The 23,049-nt window shown below is 47.3% G+C and overlaps 2 protein-coding genes across 4 annotated transcripts in view; one reads left to right on the top strand and one right to left on the bottom strand.

Moving 5' to 3' along the window:
- The window catches only part of SLC25A27 (solute carrier family 25 member 27), a 71,652-nt gene extending 65,583 nt beyond the window's left edge, over positions 1–6,069 (bottom strand). Inside the window, exons 1-2 of one of the 2 annotated variants that reach the window (XM_068280183.1) lie at positions 5,888–6,069; positions 3,644–3,832 (exon numbers count right to left, since the gene is read on the bottom strand). In XM_068280183.1, the coding sequence (XP_068136284.1) occupies positions 3,644–3,832; positions 5,888–5,981 (283 nt within the window). In that variant the 5' untranslated portion in view covers positions 5,982–6,069. The remainder of the gene's footprint in view (positions 1–3,643; positions 3,833–5,887) is intronic. The other variant, XM_068280182.1, reaches the window with a different exon arrangement.
- A 354-nt stretch (positions 6,070–6,423) lies between these two features.
- Positions 6,424–23,049, top strand: part of CYP39A1 (cytochrome P450 family 39 subfamily A member 1) — a 119,117-nt gene continuing 102,491 nt past the window's right edge. For both annotated transcript variants that reach the window (XM_068279053.1, XM_068279052.1), the window contains exon 1: positions 6,424–6,705. In XM_068279053.1, coding sequence (XP_068135154.1) covers positions 6,502–6,705 — 204 coding nt within the window. In that variant the 5' untranslated portion in view covers positions 6,424–6,501. The remainder of the gene's footprint in view (positions 6,706–23,049) is intronic.

Below are 23,049 nucleotides of genomic sequence, written 5' to 3'. Positions count from 1 at the left end.
TGATCTGCTGCATGCTTGTTCAGGGGCTATGGCTAATAGTATTAGAGGCAGAGGATCAGCAGGGCTGCCAGGCAACTGGTATTACTTAAAAGGAAATAAATATGGCAGCCTCCATATAGCTCTCACCTCAGGTTCACTTTAAAGACCAGAGTGGACAGGCAATAGAGGGACACCAACAGAGATGGTCAATGAGAAGTTAATTCAGGCATAGTGGTATGTGGCATACATTTTTAAAATTGGGCCAATCAAAAACAACAGATACATTTGATTGGCTCAATTCCAAAATGAATACAGCTTGCATTAAATCTGCATGCAAGACAAAAATATTTGCATGTCTTTGACCATCTCTAGACACCAATACAACTTTTAAGAGTAAAGGTGCATACACACATGCGACTATAGTCGTTTGTAACGATCGTTCCCCGATCTTTACCAACGACGATCGTTACAAAAAACGAACCACCGACTATTAAGGCAAACGACGAACGAGCCAAATCGCTACAAAAGAAAGTTCTGTCTCGGCGGATTTTAACCAACGACGATCGTTTGCAAAAGTAGTACATCGTTGGAAACGATCGTTCGTACTAGGCTTGACATGCGCATTTCACTATTTCTCCATGGAACTTCTCATTTTTATGCGCAGGCGCAATAGTTGCTTTCTGTGATGTAACGTTCGTTCTAACGATCAGATCGTTACACACATTTTAAAACTACCTTTACTTAGGTCGTTCTTTCATCAATTAAAAGTTCGTTCGTCGTTCTTAACGAACGATCGTTGTCGCATGTGTGTACGTAGCATAAGGGTAGGCTGGCTGTGTTCCTAAATACATGCGACCCTTGAACCCTGTGATAGATGTCGTCAGGGAAAGAGATAAACAGAAACCGAGAGCCCCAATGGCATAGTACGTACTACTCAGGGGTGAAAAATGTTTTAAAGGAAAACTGAAGTGAAAAAATATGGAGGCTGCTATATTGATTTCTTTTTAAACAATACCAGTTGCCTGGCAGCCCCGCCGGTGTAGTAGTGTCTGACTAACACCAAAAACAAACATGCAGCTAATCTTGTCAGATCTGACGATAATGTCAGAAACATCCGATCTGCTGCATGCTTGTTCAGGGTCTATGGCTAAAAGTATTAGAAGCAGAGGATCAGCAGGATAGCAAGGCAACTAGTATTGTTTAAAAGGAAATAAATATGGCTGCCTCCATATCCCTCTCATTACAGTTGTCCTTTAACTGAAATACAGTATACTCACAAAGATAGGTCACCATACAGGCGACCACTAGAAATACAGATGGAGACCACAATCCCATCCTCACTTGGGCTAAAAGTCGTTCTCTGTTGTAGAAGTTGAACGGGGATGCACCCCTCCACCAAGGGTGACCGATATATAGGAAATGGAAATCAATGGTACAAAGGTGCCAATCAGAATAAAAACATCTAAAATCCATTTAAAAATGGAGATAGCGGTGGAATTACCACCAACATTCAAAAAACCACATGTGCAATTTCAAACAGCATTTCTTTATTTGCGAAAAAAGCCACGACGACAACTCCACATGCGTTTCGAAGGCGTATCCACTTCATCAGGCAATGTTGTGGAGTATCGGTTTGTCCACCCTGGCGGAGGTGCCAGGCTTTTACACTGGACAAACAAATGCTGCACAACATTGCCTGAGGAAGTAGGTGTTCTAAAGAGAAACTCCGACCAAGAATTGAATTTAATCCCAATCAGTAGCTGATACCCCCCTTTTACATGAGAAATCTATTCCTTTTCACAAACTGATCATCAGGGGGCGCTGTATGGCTGATATGGTGGTGAAACCCCTCCCACAAGAAGCTCTGAGTACCAAGGTACTTCTGGCAGTTTCCTGTCTGTGAACCTTGCTGCTTTGTGGGAAATAGCTGTTTACAGCTGTTTCCAGCTGCCAAAAAAGCATGCAGCAGCTACATCACCTGCCAACACTAAAAATGAAACCATGTGATAAATGTCAGAATGTAAATTAGGGATTTAAAATATTTCACAATGGGCAAACACTGACTAAATCATTTATACATAATTATTGTAGAAATGAAGCACTTTTATTTATTACATTATTTTCACTGGAGTTCCTCTTTAAGTGTTGGAGGTAAGGTCACCACTATCTCCATTTTTAAATGGATTTTAGGGCTGGTGCCCACCAAGAGCGCTTTTTAAAACGCTTGCGATTTGAAAAGTGCTTGGCTAATGTATTTAAATGGGATGGATCACACCAGAGCGATGAGCTATTTTCCCAATCGCAAACGCAGGTCCTGATTTCTGAGGCGATTCAGCCTCAATAATAAGCATAGGAAAGTGGAAAATTGCTCTGGAAAGCGCTAGATCGGAGCGATTTTCCAAGCGTTTTTGTTACAGAAGCTGTTCAGTTACAGCTCTACTGTAACAAAAAATAACAAACTACACCAAAACGCTACAAAAATCTCTAGGCATGATTACAAAATCTCTAGGCACATGCGTAGAATCGCCTTAAAAAAAAAATCACTTCAAAAAGCACTGAGGCTTTGTTCACGCTACAAATCGCTAAACGCAAAAGCAAACGCTGAGCGTTTTCTGGCGTTTTTCTCAATAGTATTTTGAGCATTTTTTCACGAATGGGATAGAGTTTTTCATCGTTTTCCAGGAGATGGCCGCTAGCCAGGAAACAGAGGTGTTTTCTGGGTAATCTGCTCTGTCTTGTGGCTAATCTGCTATATTTACTGAGTAAAAGCGCTGGGAAAACGCTGATTATTGTGAACAGCCCAGCGCTTTTGGGCGATTTTGAAGCGCTCCTATCTTTAACATTGAAGCGCTAATCGCTTAAAATCACTCAGAAATGGTGCAGGTTACGAGTTTGCGTTTCAGCTCATCGCTGAAAAACACAAAACACTTAAAGAGAGTCTGAAGCCATAATAAAAATGTTTTTTTTCCTTATATATAGCAGGGGCATGTGTGCCCCTGCTAAAACGCCGCTATCCCGCGGCTGAACGAGGGTCCTTTCCCCTCCAAATCCCCCCCTGCAAAATCACGACCAACTTGGTCGTAGATTTTGCTGCCCCTGTGCGCTTCCGTGTGAGGCAAGGGTATGAGCTGCAGCTCTGCCTCTACACGCGTCTGTCAGCGGCTGATCTCCGCCTCTCCCCCGCCCTCTCAGCGCAGGCAGACTGAGAAGGGCGGGGGAGAGGCGGAGATCCGCCGCTGATAGACGCGTGTGAGGCAGGGCTGCAGCTCATAGCCCTGCCTCACACGGAAGCGCTCCCCGGGCAGCACAGGGGGGATTTGGAGGGGAAAGGACCCTCGTTTAGCTGCGGGATAGCGGCGTTTTAGCAGGGGCACACATGCCCCTGCTATATATAAGCAAAAAAGCCATTTTAATTATGGCTTCAGACTCTCTTTAAGTGAGAACAGCCACATATACTTAACATTGACCAAGCGCTTTTCAAAACGCTAGTGATTTCCAGCGATGCTGAAATCAACTGAAAAGCACTCAAGTGTGAATGGGGCCTTAGCGTTTGCTTTTACGCTATAGCTTTTTTGGTGGGTCTCAGATGTTTTCATTCTAATTGGCACCTCTGTACCATCGATCTCCATTTCCTATGTTGTCAGGGGATCATGCAGTTAGTTACCGATGTGGCGATAGACTGCAGGCGTTGCCCCCTGCCAGAGCTTCAGCAAGCCTTCCTCCTGCACTATGCCTGCTGCAGTGCGCACCATCCCTCTGTAAGGCACCGCCAGTCCTGTCTCGCCATGCTGTTTCAGTGCTGCTTCTCCTTGTATCTGCAGGCGGGTTTTAGTGAGGTCCAGGGGGAAAGTCACTGTGAGCATAAGAGAGGAATATCTATCTGTAAAAAAAACACTACTTATTTCATCAAAGCCACAAAACAGTTAAAGGACACCTGAATTGAGAGGGCTATGAAGGCTGCCATATTTATTTCCTTTTAAACAATACCAGTTGCCTGGCTGCCCTGCTGATCTGTTTGGCTGCAGTAGGATCTGGATCATAAAACTGAAACAAACGTGGCTAATGCAGTCACACTTCAGCCAAACATCTGCTTTGCATGCTTGTTCTGGGTCTATGGCTAAAAGTATTGGAGGCAGAGGATCAGCAGGACAGCCAGGCCAACAATTGATTAAAATGAAATATAAATATAGCAGCCTTCAAATCCCTCTCAGTTCAGGTGACCTTTAAAACCAACTAAACATAAAACTGAACAAAGAAAAATTCTAATGGCAGATAAGTAAATGTATCCAGTGTGTAGGAGAAAAATGATGGTGGGCACATGGCACACATAGGAACTGGGAGAGAAAGAACCAGCAGTGTACACACACAGGGGACCAGAGGCACCAGCAGGGCACACACAGGGGACAGGAGGCAGCAGCAGGGCACACACAGGGGGCAGGAAGTGCTGGCAGGGCCCACACAGGGTACAGGAAGTGCTGGCAGGACACACACAGGGACAGGAGGCACCAGAAGGGAACACACAGGGGACCGGAGGCACCAGCAGGGCACACACAGGGTACAGGAAGTGCTGGCAGGGCACACACAGGGACAGGAGGCACCAGCAGGACACACACAGGGACAGGAGGCACCAGCAGGGCACACACAGGAGACAGGAGGCCCCAGCAGGGCACACACAGGAGACAGGAGGCACCAGCAGGGCACACACAGGAGACAGGAGGCACCAGCAGGGCACACACAGGAGGCACCAGCAGGGCACACACAGGAGACAGGAGGCCCCAGCAGGGCACACACAGGAGACAGGAAGTGCTGGCAGGGCACACACAGGGACAGGAGGCACCAGCAGGGAACACACAGGGGACAGGAGGCACCAGCAGGGCACACACAGGGACAGGATGCACCAGCCGGGCACACGCAGTAACAGAATGCACGGGCAATGCACACACAGGGATAAGAAGGATCGGGAGGGCACACACAGGGACAGGAAGGATTGACAGGGAACACACAGGGACAGAAGGCACCAGCAAGGCACACACAGGGAAGGGAGGAAATGGTAAGGCACACACAGGGGACAGAGGTTCCAACAGGGCACACACAGGCGACAGGAGGCACCGGCAGGGCACTGGAGGCACCAGCAAAGCACACACAGGGGACAGGAGGCACCAGCAGCACACACAGAGAACAGGAGGCACCAGCAGGGCACACATAGGACCAGAAGACACAGGCAGGGCACACATAGGACCAGGAGGCACCGGCAGGGGACACACAGGGACAGGAGGCACCAGCAGGGCACACACAGGGGACAGGAGGCACCAGCAGGGCACACACAGGGGACAGGAGGCACTAGCAGGGCACACACAGCTTACAGGAGGCACTAGCAGGGCACACACAGCTTACAGGAGGCACCAGCAGGGCACACACAGCTTACAGGAGGCACCAGCAGGGCACACACCGGGGACCGGAGGCACCAGCAGGGCACACACCGGGGACCGGAGGCACCAGCAGGGCACACACCGGGGACCGGAGGCACCAGCAGGGCACACACCGGGGACCGGAGGCACCAGCAGGGTACACACAGGGGACCGGAGGCACCAGCAGGGCACACACAGGGGACCGGAGGCACCAGCAGGGCACACACAGGGGACAGGAGGCACCAGCAGGGTACACACAGGGGACCGGAGGCACCAGCAGGGTACACACAGGGGACCGATACGGAGGCACCAGCAGGGCACACACAGGGGACAGGAGGCACCAGCAGGGCACACACAGGGGACAGGAGGCACCAGCAGGGCAAACACAGGGGACAGGAGGCACCAGCAGGGCACACGCAGGGGACAGGAGGCACCAGCAGGGCACACGCAGGGGACAGGAGGCACCAGCAGGGCACACAGGTGTCAGGGGCACTCAGTACCTAGCTCGGCCACACTGGCAGCACAGGCCGACAAGATAAACTTGCTGAGACGCGGCCAGGCGTCTGGCAGATGCCGCTCCTCAGAAGATGGCATCTCCCCCCCGGAGCTCTCAGCCTGCCAGACAGTGCCCCGGGACCTCCAGCAGCACCCACAAGCAGGGGCACATGGGGCTGTGACGTCATCACCACCCCGGAGGACGACGGGAAATGGAGTTCTAAATGCCTGATGCTCCCGCAGACTTTATGCTAAGTTTTCATACAGAGTATTATATCTCTTATGCTGCCTGTAACTGTGTCATGTGACTTGTATAATATAACAGAACTACAGTCAGCGTAGAGTGATAAACCGCTGCAATGAGCTGACATCTATTGCTGTCCCATTAATCAGTGTTGTTCAGCGTAGCGAGTGCTATTGACTAAGCATGTGATTCTTAATGTCCCGCCCAAGTGCTCATCCCACAACTCTGATTGGCTGGGGTCGCTACCCAGGCTCCACCCATTGGCAACCAGGGGTCTCCCTTGGTACAGACACGCCCATTGCCGCTGTCAGCGCAGAGGGCACCTGTCTCTGCGGCCCCGCCCCCTCCAATGCAGGTACCCGCAGGCTGCCGAGGATGCTGGAGGTGATCGCGGAGCCGTACCCCGCTGTGGGGCTCCTGCTGGCCCTCCTCACCGGCCTCCTGGTGAGAAACCTCCTGGCAAGGGTCAGCCAGAGCCTCCCTCAACCCCCCTGCATTAGCGGCTGGATCCCCTGGCTGGGGGCTGCGCTAGAGATGGGCAAAGCCCCCCTGCAGTTTATAGAGCAAGCCAGGCAGAAGGTATGTGCCCTCCCTATTCCCTCTCTGTCTGTCTGAGCAGCCTACATTCTTACCTGCACATGCTAGGCACCGTCACTACATACAGAGGGTGACCCTAGGGTGGCAGAGCTTGGCACAGGTGCTGACAGTATATGCAGAGTATAACCTTGTCTGTTATGTCTGCCACTGAATCACTGACACTGCTTGCAGCTTATACCCTCACCTGGCATCTGCATGCAGGGTATACCCTCACCTGTCATACCTGGCACTGCATGTAGGGTATACCCTTACCTGGTACTAAGGCACTGGCACTACATGATGCAGGGCATACCCTCACCTGTCTTACCTGGCACTGCATGCAGCTTATACCCTCACCTGTCATACCTGGCACTGCATGCAGCTTATACCCTCACCTGTCATACCTGGCACTGCATTATGTAGAAGCTTTCCAGAGGCGCCAATAGAATAAAAGTCACTTAAACGAGCTTAAAACCGATGGGGCAGTGGTGGGCCTATCCCATCCATGCGGACAAAGCAAACAAAGGAAGGACTGTGGCATCAACAGTCAAACAACAATTTATTTATACTCCACAGTAAAAATAGGCAACGCGTTTCACGGGCTCAATCCCGCTTCATCAGGCCAATGAAAAAAGGAGCATACAGCTTAACAGCATCAAAACCACACTGAGCGCCTCTGTCTGGCACTGCATGCAGCTTATACCCTCACCTGTCATACCTGGCACTGCATGCAGCTTTTACCCTCACCTGGCATCTGGCACTGCATGTAGGGTATACCCTTACCTGGTACTAAGGCACTGGCACTACATGATGCAGGGCATACCCTCACCTGTCATAAATGGCACTACATGCAGGGCATACCCTCACCTGTCATACCTGGCACTACATGCAGGGCATACCCTCACCCATCATACCTGGCACTGCATGCAGGGCATACCCTCACCAGCCATACCTGGCACTGCATGCAGGGCATACCCTCACCCGTCATACCTGGCACTACATGCAGGGTATACCCTCACCAGCCATACCTGGCACTACATGCAGGGCATACCCTCACCTGTCATACTTGGCACTGCATGCAGCTTATACCCTCACCTGTCATACCTGGCACTACATGCAGGGCATACACTCACCTGTCATACCTGGCACTACATGTAGGGCATACCCTCACCAGCCATACCTGGCACTACATGCAGGGAATACCCTCACCTGTCATACATGGAACTACATGCAGGACATACCCTCACCTGTCATACCTGGCACTACATGCAGGGCATACACTCACCAGCCATACCTGGCACTACATGCAGGGCATACCCTCACCTGTCATACATGGAACTACATGCAGGGCATACACTTACCTGCCATACCTGGCACTACATGCAGGTCATACCCTCACCTGTCATACCTGGCACTGCATGCAGGGCATACCCTTACCTGTCATACCTGGCACTGCATGCAGGGCATACACTCACCTGTCATACCTGGCACTGCATGCAGGGCATACACTCACCTGTCATACCTGGCACTACATGCAGGGCATACCCTCACCAGCCATACCTGGCACTACATGCAGGGCATACCCTCACCAGCCATACCTGGCTCTACATGCAGGGCATACACTCACCCGTCATACCTGGCACTACATGCAGGGTATACCCTCACCTGTCATACCTGGCACTGAATGCAGAGCATACCCTCACCTGTCATACCTGGCACTACATGCAGGGCATACACTCACCTGTCATACCTGGTACTACATGCAGGGTATACCCTCACCTGTCATATCTGGTACTACATGCAGGGTATACCCTCACCTGTCATATCTGGAACTGCATGCAGGGCATACCCTCACCTCTCATACCTGGTACTACATGCAGGGCAGACCCTTACCCATCATACCTGGCACTGCATGCAGGGCATACCCTCACCTGTCATACCTGGCACTGCATTCAGGGTATACCCTCACCCGTCATACCTGGCACTACATGCATGGCATACCCTCACCTGTCATAGTTAGCACTGCATGCAGGGCAAACCCTCACCAGCCATACCTGGCACTGCATGCAGGGTATACCCTCACCTGTCATATCTGGAACTGTATGCAGGGCATACCCTCACCTGTCATACCTGGCATTGCATACAGGGTATACCCTCATCCGTTATACCCGAAACTGCATGCAGGACATACTCTCACCTGTCATAGTTGGCACTGCATGCAGGGCATACCCTCACCAGTCATACCTGGCACTGCATGCAGGGCATACCCTCACCTGTCATACCTGGCACTGCATGCAGGGCATACCCTCACCTGTCATACCTGGAACTACATGCAACGTTTACTTTCACCAATTTATGCTCCAAAAGTTGCATCAGGGCTTATTTTTAGTGCATGTCTTATTTTTCCATGAACATTTACAGAGAGCTCAGCCCTTGCCAACACCTAATGTTTTGGGTGTCCGGGGGTCTTCTGAGTGAGATTGGGGGTGTCTGCTCTCCTTGGTGAAGGGTCTATCTGTCCTGCTGCATTCTATTGCCAATTGATTTTACTTTTTTACATGTATACTGTAGATGCCTGGACACCGATTTAAATAGATTTTTTTAATGAACTGTAACTAGGGCTTATTTTTGGAGTAGGACTTATATTCCAAGCATCCTGAAAAAAATCCTGAAAAATCATGCTAGGACTTATTTTCGGGGTAGGGCTTATTTTCAGGGAAATATAATAATAATTGCCTGGTGTCCTGCTGATCCTCTGCCTCTAATACTTTAAGGCCACATACACACATCAGACCATAGTCTTTTGAAAATGAAAGATCACAGACCAATCTTACCACCCTTCATGTAATATGAGAGCCATACTCTACACAGTCTTTTCTATGGAGCTGAACTCCACATCAGAAAAAAATCTTTGCAAGATGCTGCACACAAAGATGCTGTACACATTCAAAAGATCAGTATCTGCAAAAGATCTGTTCCTGCCAAAAATCCATTCCTGCAAATTGCAATGATAGTCTATGAGATCTGCAGATCATCATACACACATGATTTAACTGACATTCATCTGCAGATCAGATCCACCAGGATGGATTTTCAGATCTGCAGATGATTGTCTGATCTGCAGATGAATGTCAGTTAAACAAGGTGTGTATGATGATCTGCAGATCTCATAGACTATGAATGCAATTTGCAGGAACGGATCTTTGGCAGGAACAGATCTTTTGCAGATACTGATCTTTTGTGTCTGTACAGCATCTGTGTGTGCAGCATCTTGCAAAGATTTTTTTCTGATGTGGAGTTCAGCTCCATAGAAAAGACTGTGTAGAGTATGGCTCTCATACTACATGGAAGGGGGTAAGATTGGTCTGTGATCTTTCATTTTCCAAAGACTATAGTCTGATGTGTGTATGAGCCTTAAAGAGACTCCGTAACAAAAATTGCATCCTGTTTTTTATCATCCTACAAGTACCAAAAGCTATTCTAATGTGTTCTGGCTTACTGCAGCACGTTCTACTATCACCATCTCTGTAATAAATCAACTTATCTCTCTCTTGTCAGACTTGTCAGCCTGTGTCTGGAAGGCTGCCAAGTTCTTCAGTGTTGTGGTTCTGTGATGCATCTCCCCCCTCCAGGCCCCTCTCTGCACTATTTAGATTAGGGCAGCTTCTCTCTTCTCTCTTATCTTTTTACAAGCTGGATAAATCCTCCTCTGAGCTGGCTGGGCTTTTACATACTGAGGAATTACATACAGGCAAAGCTGTCTGCACTCTGCAGGAAGAAACAGCCTGACACTTCAGTGGAAGATAGCTGCAGGGGGAAAGAAACACACAAATGATCTCTTGAGATTCAAAAGGAAGGCTGTATACAGCTTGTGTATGGATGTATTTTCTATGTGTGGACATACTGTACATCAACCTACTTCCTGTTTTGGTGGCCATTTTGTTTGTTTACAAACAAACTTTTTAAAACTGTTTTTAACCACTTTTAATGCGGCGAGGAGCGGCGAAATTGTGACAGAGGGTAATAGGAGATGTCCCCTAACGCACTGGTATGTTTACTTTTGTGTGATTTTAACAATACAGATCTTTAAGCCATAGACCCTGAACAAGCTTGTTTCAGGTGTGTGATTTAGACCCTGCTGACCCGAAAGATCAACAGGACTGCCAGGCACCTGGTATTGTCTAAAAGGAAATAAATATGGCAGCTTCCATAGGTCTCACACATCGGTGATTATACACTTAGCAATTTTTTTCATAGATATCTGTCTGATTCGATCATTTGATATAATCTGCTAGGTATTGATGCTGCAAAACGATTCCTGATCAACCGAGTTCTGGTGGCAGGTTGGGAGCGAGTCGCTAGTGGCTTTGGATTCAACAGCCGACGAAGCTACTGTCACCTGTCCACGGTGCGGTTCCAGTCTCTTCTCTACCTGCTGGCCACTTTCTTCACTCCCAAGTCCTGGGTGATTCTGGGACATAAAATGCAGGGGCAAAATACTAGAGGCCTCTAGTGGTCACATAAGGTACATGCCACAGTGCTCCTAGTTTCTGTCCTCTGCATTACATCACATATGCATTTTGGGACTCAGGAGTGAAGAAACAGCAGCCGACGGGGACAGCAGAGACCCGGTCCATGTGGCGGGCAGGTGAGATTACGCTTCGGCTACACTGCACAGCCCGGGGAAGTAGGGGAATTTTTAAGGGCTGGTTCACACGGAAGTTTTTGCAGCGTTTCGGACATGACTTTTTTGGGATCTACCATCATTCCATTCCAGTGAATTGGAGCGTTTTTCATGATCCCAGTGTCGTGTTTCGTGTGGAAAGCAACATGCAGCTTCTCAAAAGCCTTCAAAAGCTAGCGGTTAAATTTCAGTGTTTGAACGTGGCGCCGAGTAAAAGGTCGGCCGACGTCCAAGGGAACTAGACGTCTATGCGTGATTAGGTGTGTGCCGGTGGCGTGGTTAGGGGTGTGGCTTAAGTGTCCCTTTTTCTTATCTCAAAAAGTTGGGAGGTATGGACTAGTGTTTGGTCACCTTTACAACTGTATCATCTGTACAAATTAATCAAATATTTCTCCAAGACTTTTGGTTAACACGCGCAGCACCCGTGTATACATCAGCAGTGGCGGGCTCAAACAGGCAGAAGAAGGCAGACAAAAGCAATAAACAAGATTAATATCTGCAGGCAAGGGCTAAATTAGGTTGCAGGACAATAACTAACAGGAGTGACCAGGATTCAAATCTAAGCTGGCTGGCAATGAAGCTGGCAGATTGACGTCAGCTAATGCCGGTTTGCACTGAGGCAGAGGAGGAGCATGAATACCAAGCAGATTACTGAAAATGCTTTAGACGGGCAGGACAGATGCCAAGCAAATACTGACCCTACTTTAGTCAGGGGAATAGAAGAGAGAAGGCCTGAAGTGACAATGGGACTGATGTTCTAAAGTGCCTTAAAGAAGCTCCGAGATGAAAAATACTAAAGCTCTGATACTTACCCAGGGCTTCCTCCCACCCCATAAACACATCTAAGTCCCATGCCGTCCTCCCATGGTCTCCCGATCAGCCGCGGTGAGCCTAGGTAACGGGGGGCTCGGTGATGTCAGTCCGGGTGTACTGCGCACGCAGTAGACCCTACAATTGAAGAGAAATCAAGAGCCCAATATGGTGTAGTATGTCAAGACAGATTGAATAATTGAAACAGTGAGATGGTAATACTCACAAACATGGCTTACCGCTCAGGTAACCACTCAATAGGCAGGTGAGAAGATTAGACCTGTCCTCACTCAGGATTAAGAAGTCGCTCTCTGTAGATAGGAGAAAAAGGATAGATCACCCCTCAACCTGGGGTGGACTTGAATATACTGGTAGGTGAACAGAGGCGCCAGTAGAATAAAAGTACATAACATTTTTAAAAAGTGCTGGGAGGAAGTGGTGGACTTGCCTCCGTTAAAGCAGACACCAAGGACTCTGATTAAATAAATAAATACACATTTATTGAAGATACCCCAAGGATGCAACGCGTTTCGTGGGCACAGCCCACTTCTTCTGGTAATAAACAGGGGATAAACAACAGCAATTCTGTTATAGCAAGCAGAGCGCCTCTGTGACCCTGACTGGGCCTGGTAACGGAGCTCACCGCGGCTGAACGCCAGACCACGGGAGGACGGAGTGGGACTTAGAACTGTTTATGGGGTGGGAGAAAGCCCCGGGTAAGTATCAGAGCTTTAGTATTGTTAGCCTCTGGGCCAGTGCACACCAGAAACCTCTATCAGATTCGCAAAACGCTATTGGTTTTTGAAGCAGATTTTCAGAGCGATTCTAGGCATGTTTAGGCCCCATTCACACTAGAGCGCTTTTCAGGTGATTTGAAATCACTAGCGTTTTGAAAAGCGCTTGTGCAATGTTAGTCTATGTGGCTGTTCTCATCTTAAGCGTTTTGCGATTTGCAGTGATTAGCTGAAACGTAAACGCGTAGCCTGCAGCATTTTTAAGGGCTGGTTCACACAGAAGTTTTTGCGGTGTTTCGGATATGACTTTTTTGGGATCTACCATCATTCCATTCCAGTGAATTGGAGCGTTTTTCATGATCCCAGTGTCGTGTTTCGTCTGGAAAGCAACATGCAGCTTCTCAAAAGCCTTCAAAAGCTAGCGGTTAAATGTCAGTGTTTGAACATGGCGCCGAGCGAAAGCTCGGCCGATGTCCAAGGGAACTAGACGTCCATGCGTGATTAGGGGTGTGGCGGTGGCGTGGTTAGGGTGTGGCTTAAGTGTCCCTCTTTCTTATCCCTCTTTCTTATTTTGGTTAACACGTGCAGCACCCGTGTATACATCAGCAGTGGCGGGCTCAAACAGGCAGAAGAAGGCAGACAAAAGCAACAAACAAGATGAATATCCGCAGGCAAGGGCTAAATTAGGTTGCAGGACAATAACTAACGGGAGTGACCAGGATTCAAATCTAAGCTGGCTGGCAATGAAGCTGGCAGATTGACGTCAGCTCATGCCGGTTTGCTCTGAGGCAGAGGAGGAGCATGAATACCAAGCAGATTACTGAAAATGCTTTAGACGGGCAGGACAGATGCCAAGCAAATACTGACCCTACTTTAGTCAGGGGAATAGAAGAGAGAAGGCCTGAAGTGACAATGGGACTGATGTTCTAAACTGCCTTAAAGAGGCTCTGAGATGAATAATACTAAAGCTCTGATACTTGCCCAGGGCTTCCTCCCACCCCATAAACACATCTAAGTCCCATGCCGTCCTCCCGCGGTCTCCCGATCAGCCGCGGTGAGCCTAGGTAACGGGGGGCTCGGTGATGTCAGTCCGGGTCTACTGCGCACGCAGTAGACCCTACAATTGAAGAGAAATCGAGAGCCCAATATGGTGTAGTATGTCAAGACAGATTGAATAATTGAGACAGTGAGATGGTAATACTCACAAACATGGGTTACCACGCAGGTAACCACTCAATAGGCAGGTGAGGAGATTAGACCTGTCCTCACTCAGGATTAAGAAGTCGCTCTCTGTAGATAGGAGAAAAAGGGTAGATCACCCCTCAACCTGGGGTGGACTTGAATATACTGGTAGGTGAACAGAGGCGCCAGTAGAATAAAAGTACATAACATTTTTAAAAATTGCTGGGAGGAAGTGGTGGACTTGCCTCCGTTAAAGCAGACACCAAGGACTGTGATTAAATAAATAAATACACATTTATTGAAGATACCCCAAGGATGCAACGCGTTTCGCAGGCACAGCCCACCTCTTCTGGTAATAAACAGGGGATAAACAACAGCAATTCTGTTATAGCAAGCAGAGCGCCTCTGTGACCCTGACTGGCATTGACTGGGCCTGGTAACGGAGCTCACCGCAGCTGAACGCCAGACCACGGGAGGACGGCGTGGGACTTAGAGGTGTTTATGGAGTGGGAGAAAGCCCCGGGTAAGTATCAGAGCTTTAGTATTGTTAGCCTCTGGGCCAGTGCACACCAGAAACCTCTATCAGATCCGCAAAACGCTAGAGGTTTTTGAAGCAGATTTTCAGAGCGATTCTAGGCATGTTTAGGCCCCATTCACACTAGAGCGCTTTTCAGGCGAATTGAAATCACTAGCATTTTGAAAAGCGCTTGTGCAATGTTAGTCTATGTGGCTGTTCTCATCTTAAGCGTTTTGCGATTTGCAGTGATTAGCTGAAACGCAAACGCGTAGCCTGCATCATTTTTCTGGCGATTCTGGAGCGATCGCATTAGCATATATAGAACCGTTAATCGCGAGCGTTCCTAAAACGCTGCAGTGTCCGGTGATTCTTCCGCGTTAATCACGGAAAAATTACTCCCGCAAAACGCTAGCGGTAATCGTCTGCGTTTTGCGGTTTTAGGTGTGAATGGGGCCTTAGAGAAGTTATTTGGAGCGTTTTAGTGTAGCAGATTTCATATATTGTTACAGTAAAGCTGTTACTGAACAGCTACTGTAAGAAAAACGCCTGGAAAACCGCTCTGATCTAGCGATTTGCAGAGCGGTTTGAGCTTTTCCTATACTTTACATTGAGGCAGAAACACATTTGCAAACCGCAAAAATGCTGCAAGAGGCACGTTTGCAGTTTGCTAAAAACCTCAAACCGCTGGTGTGCACCATCCCATTGAGATACATTAGCCAAGCGTTTTCACAGGCGGCAGCGGTTTTGAAAATGCTACCAAAAACGCTTGGTGTGCACCAGCCCTATCAGAGCGATTCTAGGCATGTTTACAGAGATTTTCTAAACATGCCTAGCGTTTTTTGGAGCGTTTTTGTGTAGCAGATTTCATATACTGTTACTGTAACAAAAACGCCTGGATAACCGCTCTGATCTAGCGTTTTTCAGAGCGGTTTCCACTTTCCTATACTTTACATTGAGGCAGAAACGCCTCTGAAATCTAAAAAAGGCTGCGGCCCCCGAGTTTGCGTTTGTGGAAAAAACTAACCGCTCTGGTGTGCACCAGCCCATTGAAATACTGTACATTACCCAAGCAGTTTTCAAACAGCAAGTGTTTTTAAAAACTCTCCAGAACTGCTCTGGTGTGCACCAGCCCTCTGAGTCTCTTTAACCACTTCAGCCTAACTGGACGAAAATTTTCGTCCAGTTAGGCTGCGCGCACTCCCACGGGTCGCGCGCGCTCCCGCGGGCCCCCCCCCCCGTGCTCGCCCCCGCTGCTGGCCATTAGCCCACCGATCAGTGAAAGGGATTATAAATCCCTTTCGCTGATCGGACCCCCCGGAGAAAAGCCGACAGCGTCTCTTCAGACGCTGCGGCTTTTCTGAGCTCTGGTCTCCTTTCTTCTGCCTGGGAGCGAGATCGATCGCTCCCAGGACTTTTTGACTTTGGCCATCTTGTGGTCAAATAGCAAATTACACCAAAAACACACTTTGTGTTAAATAAATACATTTTAATACATTAAAAAACCCCTGTTTACCTCCCACACCAAAAAAATACCCACATACAAGTTTAAATAAAAAAAAAAAAATTACAATAATAAAAAAAAAACACATAAATAGTTACCTAAGGGTCTGAACTTTTTAAATATGCATGTCAAAGGAGTATATCAATATGATTTATTAAATTATGGGCTTCGAAATAGTGAGGAACGCAAATTGAAAAAAATGCACCTTTATTTCCAAATTGAATATCGGCGCCATACATTGTGATAGGGACATAATTTAAATGGTGTAATAAGCAGGACAAATTGGTAAATAAAGTACATAGGTTTTAATTATGGTAGCGTGTATTAATTTCAAACTATAATGGCCAAAAGCTGAGGAATAATGATTTTTTTCCATTTCTTTCTTAATATTCCTGTTAAAATGGATTTACAATAAATTAATTCTCAGCAAAATGTATCACCCAAAGAAAGCCTAATTGGTGGCGAAAAAAACAAGATATAGATCCATTCATTGTGCCGAGTAGTGATAAAGTTATTAGCAAATGAATGGGAGGTGAAAGTTGCTCAGATGCAAAAAAATTTCAACCCTGTGGGCTTAAGTGGTTAAAGTGAACCTGAATTGAGTAAAATTATTTAAAATAAACACATGATGTACCTGCAAATAAATATTACATACTTACCTCTGTGTCAGTTTTTCTCAAAAGCTCACCATTTTCTTCTTAGAACAATTCCTTCCAGTTCTGATGAGATTTTATCGGAACTAAAATATATCGGTTGCTGTCAGTTATATAACAGGTGCTGTCAGTTATAAGTGAAAGGAAAACCGATGAGCAAGGGAATGTCCATGTTTCCCTATGGCTCAAGTGGGCGATATTACAGTATATGTAAAACTTCCACAACAAGGACCGCGCTCCAACTGAGCATAGGATCCTGGAGATAATACTCCCACAGATGACACCAATTAGCAAGCTCCAATACTCATGGGAAAGATGAAAACTGGAAAACTGGATATTACAGTATAACAGTGTGCTGATACGGAAGCTGTTATGGGTTGATGGCCAATTTTCAAAATGGAGGACGGAGAATTCCATCGATCACAGTGGACAAACAGTAATACTACACAGGAGGTAAGTATGACGTGTGTATGTTTATCTTGACTTTTATTTTTCAGTTCAGGTTTGCTTTAAAGAGACACCGAAGCGAGAATAATTCTCGCTTCAGAGCTTATAGTTAGCAGGGGCACGTGTGCCCCTGCTAAAACGTAGCTATCCCGTGGCTAAACGGGGGTCCCTTCACCCCCAACCCTCCCCCCCCCTGCAAAATCAACAACCAAATTGGTCGTAAATTTTGCTCTTCCTGGAGGCAGGGCTAACGGCTGCAGCCCTGCCTCTCAGCGCGTCTATCAGACGCGCATCGCCACCTCTCCCCCGCCCCTCTCAGTGAAGGAAGACTGAGAGGGGCGGGGGAGAGGCGGAGGTACGCGTCTGATAGACGTGCAGGAGGCAGGGCTGCGGCGGTTAGCCCTGCCCCAATGCGGAAGAGATTCCGCGATGTACGGAGGGGATTTGGGGGTGAAGGGACCCCCGTTAAGCCGCGGGATAGCGGCGTTTTAGCAGGGGCACGCATGCCCCTGCTAACTATGAGGTCTGAAGTGAGATTTATTCCCTCTTCAGACTCTCTTTAAGTCAGGCGTGTGTTTGTGGATTTAGTGCTTTTCATAAGGACAGTTTTGTTTTAATTTTGCATATAATCAAATCACAACCTTTCTAACCTGTGCAGAAATCCAGCCCTGCACATAAATGAACATACCAGCAAGGAATTGTGAATACATTCTCTTATTTTGTATCACCAAATCATTTCTCCGGGTTTTTCAGCGTCTGGCGACAGGGCCGGATTTACCGCTAGGCACACTTGGCACATCCCTTGAAGCATCAGTGCTGCAGAGGTGGCTGATCCTGAGCGGCAATGACACTGTCCCCGGCATCACTGAAAGCAGAAGCCGTGCTAGCCATGCAGCTTTTTCTGGGCTGCCATGTTTATAACTGTAGAAATGAGATGTAGATGCCATACCTGGAATTGTTTTTGTTACAGACAGGCTTGTCAGTAGTGCATTTAAAGGACCACTATCGCAAAAAAAGTAGGCAGTTAAAATCCGACAGAACCGACAGGTTTTGGGCCAGTCCATCTCCTCATGGGGGATTCTCAGGGCTTTCTTTTTTTTTTATACCATTTCCTGAACAGCAGTTGCAAAGTCTAAAGGTACATATACACATCTGATTTTTTCAGACGACCGGTCGTTCGGACGTAAAATCGGCGGGGTGTACAAACGGTCGTTCGGCTGGTAAGGCTGATTATCAGCTGAACGACAGTTTGTACACACGCCCGATTTGACGTCCAAACAATCGGTTGTTTGGAAAAATTAGACGCGTGTATGTACCTTAACCGACAAAATCGTGTGCAAGTGATTAGGGAGGCTGGCTGGTATCTTGCTATTTTGGCAGTTAAACTGCTGTTCAGGAAATGCTGTTGAAAACAAAGAAAACCCTGAGAATCCCCCATGAGGAAATGGACTGGCCCAAAACCTGTCGTTCTGTCAGATTTTAACTGCCTGCTTTTTTCTCGATAGTGATCCTATAAACACACAAGGACATAGACAGGGCCGGATTTACAGCTCAGGAGCCTGTAGGCACATAAGCTCTGGTGCCCTAAACTCCGCCCCTAAACAAAGACCACACACCTCAAATCACACCCCCTTTTACCAAAGACAAGTAGAGAACCCCAACAATGTGCAGATATTATTCTAAAAAGAAAAAAACTTGCCTATACCTTCAGAACCACTCAATTGGTAGGTCATAACTACAGTATTCATTATAATTACATTCAACATGAGCAAAGCAAGTCACGGAGGAAAAGGAAAGTAACAATCAGGCCTCAGTCACATCTAATAACGAAAACGTTTTGTGTTTTTGTGCATTTTTTTTAGCGCCTCCTGAGTCCTGGCGCCCCATCGCGTGCTGCTTTTTTGTTTAAATCGCATTTCTAAGCGCTTTTCCAGAACAGTTTTTCATTCACTTCCTGACGCAAGTCAGGAAGTGAACTTTGACCCGGAAAATAATAAATACAATGTATTTATTCTTAAAAACCCGAACGCAATCGCTGCACAAAGCAATTTTGTGAGCATTTTGCGCTTTTCCTATACCTTCTATTGAGGCAAAATCGCCTCAAAAATGGTCCAGGCAGCGCTTTGCTGAGCGGATCGGAAACGAACCGCTCAGCTGTGAACTCTCTCATAGGGAGTCATTACACAAGCATATTGAGGATGATTTTGAAAATCGCCTGTGCTTTAAAAACAGCAAAAACACCCTTAGTGTGAACGGGCCCTAAGGGTGGATTTGACGAAACTGACATCCTTGTCACTGCACTCTGTGGGCCTGCACCATTCAAAGGGGGGCGGGGGGAGCCTTTTTGCATTCAGGTAATAATAATTTGTAGCGCCTAGATGAAAATTAGCATTTTAGGAACACAGATGCTAGGAGAATTACAAGAGAACTCTAGCTCCTGTCAAATGAAGAGAAAAAAGTAAACATATAACCCCTGTGCTTGGTTAAACACTGTTTAAAGTGTACCAGAGACGAGGCCCCCACAATAAAATATACATACCTGGGGCTTCCTTCAGACCCCTCCGGCCTGATCACTCTCACGGCCTCCTCTTCTCCCTCTCCGTTCGCCTGCAATTGGCCCAAGAAAGTCCTCTGGTCCATGGCCGACTGCACACGTGCTTTCCGGCCAGGCGCGCTCCCCTGTCTTGCTCCTGTCACCGGGGAGCGTTGTGTGCCGACGAGAACGTGGCAGGACCGCATGTGCCGCGGGGCATGTGCAGTTGGCCCTAGACCGAAGGACTTTCCAGGGCCAACTGCAGGCGAACGGAGAGGAAGAAGAGGACCTTGTGTGAGCGATCAGGCTGGAGGGCGCTGGAGGAAGCCCTTGGTATGTTTATTTTACTGCAGGGGCCCCATCGCTGGTACACTTTAATAACACATATTTAATGTAACATTGAAAATAGAAGATCAATATTTGCCACAAAAAATGCTAACAGCCAATGCCAATCTGCCCAAGATTCCAAAACACACTAGTACACACAATACAATTTCCCGCCGAATCATTTATATCCAACATGTCCGATCTGATTTCTGATCGTTTTTCTGATCGATTTTGTATAGACGTGATCAGAAAATCGAACAGAAAAATGATCAGAAAAAAGACCTGTTGGAAATAATCGATTTGACCGAAAGTGATGTCGGAGGAGCAGTGTGTCTGTACAGAAAAAAAACAGTAAGGACAGAGCGCAATGAGAGCCATCTCACCAGGGACCAATTTGTTGCATGTCCACACCCTGCCGTCCTAAGCAACTTTGGGGAAAGTGAAGTGTCCCTGCACGCTGGAACAGAACGGCAAGCTGACTGCAGGGGAGATGTGGACTAATGCTGGGTACACGCTATGAGATTTTCCTGCCGATTTACTGTCAGATCGATTATTTCCAACATGTTCGATTTGCTTTCTGATCGATTTCCTATTAAAGTAAACGGAAATCGATCGGAAAATTCTCGGAAATCGATCGGAAAGCAAATCGAACATGTTGGAAATAATTGATCTGACAGTAAATCGGCCAGAAAATCTCATAGTGTGTACCCAGCATTAGTGTGAGTAGCAGTGTAGCCACAGGAAGCAGGAAGAGCCTGTTTCCAAGACAACAGAGACGCTCCTGAGTGCTGCTATGCCGATATGAGAGACGCTGGGAGGGGGCGCTGCTGAAGGGACAGGAGGCGGTGAGTGTTCTGATGTGCTACTGCTTGTCTCTCTGCGGAGGGAGCTGCCGCTGGTGGTATGAAGCAAGGGAGAGAAGGGGACACTTGCGGCAAATAGGCCGCCTTTCACATATTGCTCTGCCTGTAGGCATGTGCCTACAATGTACTGTATATGTAAATCCGGCCCTGATACCAGATGATGATGGAGGAGCAGAGGATTGACTAAATGGTTGTATTCTCATATTCCTGGTAACTCATAATAATTGCATTCAGGCTTGAGCTCCTCTGATTGGCGACAGACATCCTTATGTCCAGCGGTCCAAAAATCACTCAGATGAGCTGTATTCGGCATCAGTGTCTTTTTAAAGTGTACCTGAGATGGTTAAGGCCGGTTTTACACTTATTTTTTGCGTTGTGGTGGGGATGAGATGTTCCTGCCGCATTACACCACAACGCAAAAAAATGACAAACATATGACCCTGTGGCAGAGTGGGCAGACAGGGTCATACGCATAGCACCACCCCCGCTCAGTGACTTATTCCCTGCTGGGCACTGCGATTCTCATCAGTCTGCACTTCCTTTGATTTCATTTCTGTGTAACCCATTGAGGTCGATTCACTATAACAAATAGCGTCTTATCAGAGTTAACACACCTTATACGAGTAGCATAGCGAGAGCTACAAACTTATGCCTGCTAATTGGCAATGACGAGAGCTCCACTCGTCCTGCCCTAAGCCCCTGCGGGTCCAATCACTTTAAAGGACATTATTCCCGCACTTTGATTGGCCCAATAGGCTGTCTGTCACTTGACAGGAAACTTGACAGGCAGCCTATTGGGCCAATCAAAGTGCAGGGATAATGTCCTTTAAAGTGATTGGACCCGCAGGGGCTTAGGGCAGGACGAGTGGAGCTCTCGTCATTGCCAATTAGCAGGTATAAGTTTGTAGCGCTCGCTATGCTACTCTGATAAGGCATGCTAACTCTGATAAGGCACACTATTTGTTATAGTGAATCAAACCCATTGACTCCAATGGCTCCCCCCACCGATGCGTCACCGTGGAAGTCATATGGTAATGCACTGCAGACATTGCATCGGCTCGGCGACGATTTGGAAGCTTCAAGCACAATGCAACGCGGTAACATTGCCGTTGTGTTACCCTGCAGTATATCAGGGTAATGCAATGTGCACTTGCAATGCTAGTATAAAAGGGCAAGTATAAAAGTATTTATACTTACCTGGGGCTTCCTCCAGCTCCATGAGGTGCGTGGTCTCTCTCGCCATCCCCTTCCGCTCCTCTCTCTCGTTATCATCGCTGGTAATCTGGTGAGTCATGGCCTGTCGTACTCTGCTGTGCACGGTAACGCACGTTAGTAACATCGTTACCATAGCAGCACTCATGTTACTCGAGTACCGCAGGGCGCCCTAATAGCATAACTTGCGGTAACCTGCTGCCAGTAGCAGCGGTAATATTGGTAATATTGCCGTGTGCTGTCTGCGGCGGGCCAGTAAAAAAGGGCGCATATGGCTAATGGACAAAAAGGGCGCCACCATAGACTGCAATGCAAAATATCGGCTATTGGGCGACCGACAGGAAAAAAATGCGCCCGAGAAATAGCGGTTACAGGGATCGTGTTAACAACAGTTTTCGTTTACAGAATAAGGTTTATTACAAATACCGTTTACAAGTTCATTTTAACTTTGTGGTTTACTTATTTTTTCGTTTTTAAATTTTGCTTATAGGAGCTTTTACTTATTTTTCTGTTTTTAAATTTCGCTTTCAGGGCTGCAACAGGTACATTTTCGTTTACACTTATTTTATTATTTAAAATTCTTTTTCATACGTATAATGCTTAAAGCGGAATATAACCCTGCATTTCAACTTTGCTCTAAAACATTATTTACAGCATATTATATGCAACCAGCATTTTTTTTTTTACTAGACCAGCATTGGAAGGGTTAAACACAGAGGTTTAAAGTTCAGTGGAGAGATATGCAGAAGTTCAGATAGATACATTTTACTAAATAGAATGTAGCAAGTGATAAATGTTACACACTCTTTGGCTGTCCTCCAACTCCTTCTCAGTCGCAGAGATGAGTCACATGCCACACTTAGATACATTTATGTAAACAAAAT

This window comes from Hyperolius riggenbachi, chromosome 4 (genome assembly GCF_040937935.1).
Source record: "Hyperolius riggenbachi isolate aHypRig1 chromosome 4, aHypRig1.pri, whole genome shotgun sequence".
NCBI lineage: Eukaryota > Metazoa > Chordata > Amphibia > Anura > Hyperoliidae > Hyperolius > Hyperolius riggenbachi.
Note: the sequence above shows the minus strand (reverse complement) of the source record. Positions and strands in the feature narration are given on the sequence as shown.